The 7494-nt window shown below is 44.0% G+C and overlaps 1 protein-coding gene across 1 annotated transcript in view; it reads left to right on the top strand.

Moving 5' to 3' along the window:
* LOC149460365 (olfactory receptor 8D1-like) overlaps positions 1-7208 on the top strand; it is a 10910-nt gene extending 3702 nt beyond the window's left edge. The window contains exon 2 of the mRNA XM_089679775.1: positions 6240-7208. Coding sequence (XP_089535901.1) covers positions 6240-7208 — 969 coding nt within the window. The remainder of the gene's footprint in view (positions 1-6239) is intronic.
* The last annotated feature ends 286 nt before the right edge of the window (positions 7209-7494 follow it).

The raw sequence follows: 7494 nt of genomic DNA, 5'->3' as shown, positions 1-7494 counted from the left end.
TCTAAATACAAAAATACATAATAACCACATAATCAACTCCACAGCAGCAGTTATTTGCACATGCCTATAATTGGATCCATAAAGTTACCTAAATACATACCCCTCTGTCCAAGTATACCACATCCACAGCCACCCCTCTGTCCAAGTATACCACATCCACAGCCACCCCTCTGTCCAAGTATACCACGTCCACCGCCACCCCTCTGTCCAAGTATACCACGTCCACCGCCACCCTTCTGTGCAAGTATACCACGTCCAACGCCACCCCTCTGTCTAAGTATACCACGTCCACAGCCACCCCTCTGTCCAAGTATACCACATCCACAGCCACCCCTCTGTCCAAGTATACCACGTCCACCGCCACCCCTCTGTCCAAGTACACCACGTCCACCGCCACCCTTCTGTGCAAGTATACCACGTCCAACGCCACCCCTCTGTCTAAGTATACCACGTCCACCGCCACCCCTCTGTCCAAGTACACCACGTCCACCGCCACCCTTCTGCGCAAGTATACCACATCCACAGCCACCCTTCTGTCCAAGTATACCACAGCCACCCCTCTGTCCATGTATACCACATCCACAGCCACCCCTCTGTCCTTGTTTACCACATCCACAGCCACCCCTCTGTCCAAGTATACCACGTCTACAGCCACCCCTCTGTCCAAGTATACCACGTCCACAGCCACCCCTCTGTCCAAGTATACCACGTGCACGGCCACCCCTCTGTCCAAGTATACCACATCCACAGCCACCCCTCTGTCCAAGTATACCACGTCCACCACCACCCCTCTGTCCAAGTATACCACGTCCACCACCACCCCTCTGTCCAAGTATACCACATCCACCGCCACCCTTCTGTGCAAGTAAACTATGTCCACAGCCACCCCTCTGTCCAAGTATACCACATCCCCTGCCACCCCTCTGTCCAAGTATACCACGTCCACCACTGCCGCTCTGTGCAAGTATACCACGTCCACAGCCAACCCTCTGTGCAAATATACCACGTCCACCGCCACCCCTCTTTCCAAGTATACCATGTCCACCGCCACCCCTCTGTCCAAGTGTACCATGTCCACCACCACCCCTCTGTCCAAGGTTTTTCTCACCTCCTCATAAAAAGAAATCAGATTTGTTTGACAACTTCTGTCTTTCATGACTCCATGCTGTCTGTTGTTTAAAATATTTGTTTACAGCAAGAACTCATCAATGTGTCTTTTATTAAACTCTCCAATATCTTCCCAACTATAGAAGTTACACTAACAGGTCTATAATTACTTGGTAAAGATTTTGTCCCCTTTATAAATATTGGCCCCACATTGGCCTTACACCAATCCAGTGGTACTACGCCAGTCATTAAAGAGTTCCTAAAAATGAGAAACAATGGCTGTGAAATGACAGAGCTCAATTCTTTAAGGCCACGTGGGTGTATGCCATCCAGTCCAGGTGTTTATTCACCTTTATTCTGTCTAAATATTTCTGGATCATATCAATTGTGAGCCAATGTGGATCATCTGGGGCTGTGTCAGTACCACCCCCCATTATGGACAAGAGCCCCCCCATGCTCCTTTGTATACATAGAGCTGAAGAGGGGATTTCATACATTGTCCTTCTCTTTGTCCCCAGTCACCCCCTCTAGATGATTCTGTAAAGGGCCTATATGCTCAGACCGGACCTTTTTACTGTTAATATATTTGAAGAATTTTTGGGGGATGGTCCAGCTATCTTTAGCAATCTGTCATTTGTTTTCAATTTTTGTGGCCTTTATTTCCTTTTTGCATATAGTGTTATATTCTTTGTAATGTGTAAACGATGATCGCATTCTTTCATTTTTATATTTAATAAAAGCTCTTTTCTTATTATCTATAGCTTTTTTAACTTTGGCCGTAAGCCACATAGGTTTTATTTTTAGCCTTTTAAACATGTTGCCCATGGGAATATATTTTGCAGTGTGGTCACATACAGCCTTTTTGAACAACTCCCATTTCTGTGTTGTGTTCATAAATGCCAATATTCCCTCCCAGTCTAAGGCTTGGAGAGCAGCTCTCAGCCTTGGAGAATTAGCTCTCTTAAAATTGAGTGTTTTTTTATTTTTCCCGTATGTGCTCGCTGTTTACAGCAAACAATAAATGAAATCATGGTATGGTCACTGCTACCCAGATGTTCTTTTATATGGAAATTAGTAATAAGCTCTGCATGGTTTGAGATTACCAGGTCCAGCAGAGCATCATTCCTAGTTGGGACCTCTATGAACTGTACCGTAACATTGTCCTGTAGTAGGTTTAAAAATTTTTGCCCTTTAACTGTTCCTGCAGTACCATTACTCCAGTCAATTTCCGGATAGTTAATATCCCCCATTATTATCACTGTCCCAGCCCTTGCAGCTCTTTCAATCTGTGCAAGGAGCTGAGTCTCCACCTCCTCATTAACACTGGGAGGTCTATAACAAACTCCAATGATGACCTTTGTAGTACGCACCTCCGTGTGCAGTTCCACCCATAATGCTTCAGCCTCATCACACTCTCCATCAACTAGGTCCTCTTTCACACTCGCTCTGAGATCATTGCTCACATAGACACCACCACCTTTCCTATTTCCCCTGTCTCTCCGAAAGAGAACCTAGCCAGGAATATGAATGGCCCAGTCATGTGAAGAATGAAGCCAATATTCAGCAATACCAATTCAATCATAGTTCTCTTCATGAGCCAAAGCTTCCAACTCACCTATTTTGCTTGGCAGACTTCTGGCATTGGTGAAGAAAGGCTTTAATTGATTGACACCTTGTTCACATGTATTTTGAATACTTTTTTATTTTCATACAAATGGTACCAATTCCACTGTTTGTTTGTAACATGAGAGCCTTCTTATCATCTGCCATAGCCTTCCCCCCATCTTTCCCCATTCAACCCCCCAATAAGTACTGACACCTGTCTGATCTGCCTTCCCTGTTATAATCTAATTCTCCCTCCCCCCTCCATCCTAGTTTAAATACTCCTCCAGCCTTCCCATAAACCTCTCCCCCAGCACAGCAGACCCCCTTCCATTTAGGTGCAAACCATCTCTAGCATATAAGCTGCACCCCAATGAAAAGTCAGCCCAGTGCTCTAGAAACCCAAATCCTTCCCTCTTACACCAGGTCTTCAGCCATGCATTGAGTTCTCTAATCTCCCCCTGTCTTTCCTGAGTTGCGCATGGCACAGCTAATATTTCAGAAAATATTACCTTGGAGGTCCTTCCCATCAACTTGCAGCCTCGTTCTTTAAATTGATTCTTAAGGAGCCTCCACCTTCCATGTATTCTGTCATTGGTTCCAACATGAACCAAGACAGCTGGGTCATGTCCAGTCCCTCCCAGTAATTTATCAACTGTCCACCACATGCCGAACCCTGGAACCAGGGAGATAGCAAACCATTCGGTTGAGGTGATCCTGGCGACCAATTATTCTATCAGTCCTTCTGATTATAGAATCCCCTACTACCACCATCTGTCTAGGCCTTCCTGCACTACCCTCACCACCCCTCCCAGATGGTCTGCCCTCCCGGCTGTTAGGGATAGCAGTGACATCCAGGGCTGCCACCCCTGAGCTTGCCACCCCCACATCTTCATCCAACTTGGCAAATCTGTTTGGGTGCACAAACCCAGGGCCAGCCTTCTTTTCTGTGAGCCCCGACCACTCCCTCTCATTACAGTAACAATATATATATATATATATATACACACACACACAAACACACACACAGTGGGGAAAATATTTATTTGATCCCCTGCAGATTTTGTAAGTTTGCCCATTATATGACTGCCATCTCAGACTACTACTCCCAGGATTCTTAGCACTCTGCATAGAAGTCTATGGGCGGCTCTGCCTTAGCTCTCCCCCTACTGGCCAGAGGAGAATGGTGCAGCATAGCATCAGTATCTCCTTAGAGGACTAGAAGAATACAGGTGAAACTCGAAAAATTAGAATATCGTGCAAAAGTTCATTTATTTCAGTAATGCAACGTAAAAGGTGAAATTAATATATGAGATAGACTCATTACATGCAAAGCAAGATAGTTCAAGCCGTGATTTGTCCTCATTGTGATGATTATGGCTTACAGCTCATGAAAACCCCAAATCCACAATCTCAGAAAATGAGAATATTGTGAAAAGGTGGAATATTCTCGGCTCAAAGTGTCCCACTCTAATCAGATAATTAAGCCATAACACCTGCAAAGGGTTCCTGAACCTTTAAATGGTCTCTCAGTCTGGTTCAGTAGGAATCACAATCATGGGAAAGACTGCTGACCTGACAGTTGTGCAGAAAACCATCATTGACACCCTCCATAAGGAGGGAAAGCCTCAAAAGGTAATTGCAAAAAAATTTGGATGTTCCCAAAGTGCTGTATCAAAGCACATTAATAGAAAGTTATGTGGAAGGGAAAAGTGTGGAAGAAAAAGGTGCACAAGCAGCAGGGATGACCGCAGCCTGGAGAGGATTGTCAGGAAAAGGCCATTCAAAAGTGTTGGGGGCTTTCACAAGGAGTGGACTGAGGCTGGAGTCAGTGCATCAAGAGCCACCACACACAGGCGGATCCTGGACATGGGCTTCAAATGTCGTATTCCTCTTGTCAAGCCGCTCCTGAACAACAAACAACGTCAGAAGCGTCTTACCTGGGCTAAAGAAAAACAGACCTGGTCTGTTGCTCAGTGGTCCAAAGTCCTCTTTTCTGATGAGAGCAACTTTTGCATCTCATTTGGAAACCAAGGACCCCGAGTATGGAGGAGGAATGGAGGGGCCCAAGGACCCCGAGTATGGAGGAAGAATGGAGAGGCCCAAGGACCCCGAGTATGGAGTAAGAATGGAGAGGCACACACTGCAAGATGCTGGAAGTCCAGTGTGAAGTTTCCACAGTCTGTGTTGATTTGGGGAGCCATGTCATCAGCTGGTGTTGGTCCACTGTGCTTCATTAAGTCCAGGGTCAACGCAGCCGTCTACCAGGAGATTTTGGAGCACTTCATGCTTCCTTCCACAGACCAGCTTGACCTGGGATTACTGTGCTTGATTGGCCAGCAAACTCACCTGACCTGAACCCCATAGAGAATCTATGGGGCATTGCCAAGAGAAAGATGAGAGACATGAGACCGAACAATGCAGAAGAGCTGAAGGCCGCTATTGAAGCATCCTGGTCTTCCATAACACCTCATCAGTGCCACAGGCTGATAGCTTTCATGCCACGCCGCATTGAGGCAGTAATTACTGCAAAAGGGGCCCAAACCAAGTACCGAGTACATATGCAGCTTCTACTTTTCAGAGGTCTGATATTGTTCTATGTACAATCCGTGTTTTATTGATTGCATGGAATATTCTCATTTTCTGAGATTGTGGATTTGGGGTTTTCATGACCTGTAAGCCATAATCATCACAATGATGACAAATCACGGCTTGAACTTTCTTGCTTTGCATGTAATGAGTCTATCTCATATATTAGTTTCACCTTTTAAGTTGCTGCTCTGAAATAAATGAACTTTTGCACCATATTCTAATTTTTCGAGTTTCACACATAAGGGCCATTTCACACCAGTGCGTTGATCTAAATTTAGCGCAGCTGTAAAACAGAGGTAATATCTCCTTTTCCATATTTCTGTAATCCAGCACCTGACTACATATGTATTTATATTGGTATAGTGAGTAAAGTGAGGAAGGAGGAGTGTGGCCATTTTTGCTGTCAAACTGGAATTGCATCTCCCACCAATGTTTGTGGTGTAGATTCTTGCGTCTCCTCAGGCATATGGTGCCCATGTTATAACAGCAGAGGATGCAGACCGCACATGTGGTATTAAAAATACAATCCCAGACTGCAGAGCTTTTTGGACCGGCTCTTGGAATTGCAGTGTTCTCTAACTGTGGGGCAGTGCTGACAATTGGAATATGATAGCTGCTCCCTCCTGTGTATTGTAAGCTCCCATCCCATCCTCTCGTTTATAGAGAAGAGGACAGAGGAGGTGTTCTTTCATCCTAACTCATTTCCTGTTCATAGATGTCAATGCTGCTCCTCCATAGATCCAGCAGAGTTAGTGAAGGTTGATACCCTAGGACAGGAACTGTGTTACTGGCAGGACCACCAGGGGAAAAAAGGCCTGAAAAAGGAAAACACTGCCACACAATAACATCTTAGGGCTAGTAAAATGCATTATATTACATTTTAGTTCTTAGCTTTACATATGTTGGGTGCTAAAATATTAACCATCACTTTTTCACAGGTGTTACGTCAAATGAATGAAACAATTGTTGCAGAAGTCCTGATTCTTGGGTTTGATGGGTTTAATGAATACAGAATTCCACTTTTCCTTCTCTTATTGGTTATCTACACCCTTACCTGCATTGAGAACCTTCTTATGATCTCTGTAATATGGAAGAGCCCTCGTCTCCACTCCCCCATGTACTTTCTGATCAGCAATTTATTATTTTGCGAGTTTGTTGGCACCACAGGCATTGATCCATCAGTGATGCAAAACATCCTATGGGGAAGAAGTGTTGTTCCTTTTGTTGATTGTGTCATTCAGATGCATGTAGTGATTGCTATTTTAGTCTTTGAGACTTTTCTACTGACGCTGATGTCCTATGACCGATATTTGGCGATCTGTCAACCGTTGAGATATTCGGCTCTCATGCACAATAGACTCTGCCTGTATCTCATCATCAGCTTTTGGTTATTTTCAGCCATGGTTGTAGCAGTTTCATTTTACTTCTTTATGAGTCTAAAATTTTGTGCCCCTGTCATCATCTATTATTTTTTTTGTGAATGCACTGCATTCTCTGTTAAATGGTGTGTTATATCAAACACAAAACCCCTCTACATATTTGGCTGGGTAATAACGTATCTACTTAATCTACCTTTTGCGTTTATTGTCTTGTCCTACCTACTGATCATTATCTCCATCCTGAGGATAAAGACATCAGCCAGGAGACAGAAAGCCTTCTCCACCTGCAGCTCCCATCTTGTGGTGGTGACTTTATATTTTGGAATACCATTTGCTACATATGCACTGACACTGTCTGATACATTGAGTAACAACATTTACAACGGACTCACCTTTATATACTTTTTTATACTTCCCATGTTAAACCCCATCATTTACACTTTAAGGAGTCAGGACATTCGTAAAGCTTTAAAGACATCAGTGAATGACATGAAAGAATATTGGGCTGTTAAAGGACATTCTAGATAAGAAAAATGACAAGCTGGTGGACGCAGTGTTGTGAACACCAGTATGATATGTTGCAATTATCTTTTCTTTGTCTGTGTTCTCTAGGATGTATGGTAGTGTATTGTATGTTGTGTTTCCTTTTCTGACTTCCAGAAAGAATCCTTAGTGACCGTTTAGCTGAAGTATCGGTATCCACAACAGATATATTATTTGAGGTTTCTTTTTTTGTGTTGCTTTAGTTCTTCCATGAATGTTGGCTTTGTGAAGTTCCCTCCAGACTGGTTTTGTGGGTCTTCAAGGGGGATAA

Source organism: Staurois parvus, unplaced genomic scaffold, assembly GCF_062004578.1.
Source record: "Staurois parvus isolate SC_StPar_1 unplaced genomic scaffold, SC_StPar_1.0 ptg000231l, whole genome shotgun sequence".
NCBI classification, from domain to species: Eukaryota; Metazoa; Chordata; class Amphibia; order Anura; family Ranidae; genus Staurois; species Staurois parvus.
The sequence above is the reverse complement of the archived record's forward strand: the minus strand, read 5'-3'. Positions and strand labels throughout refer to the sequence as shown.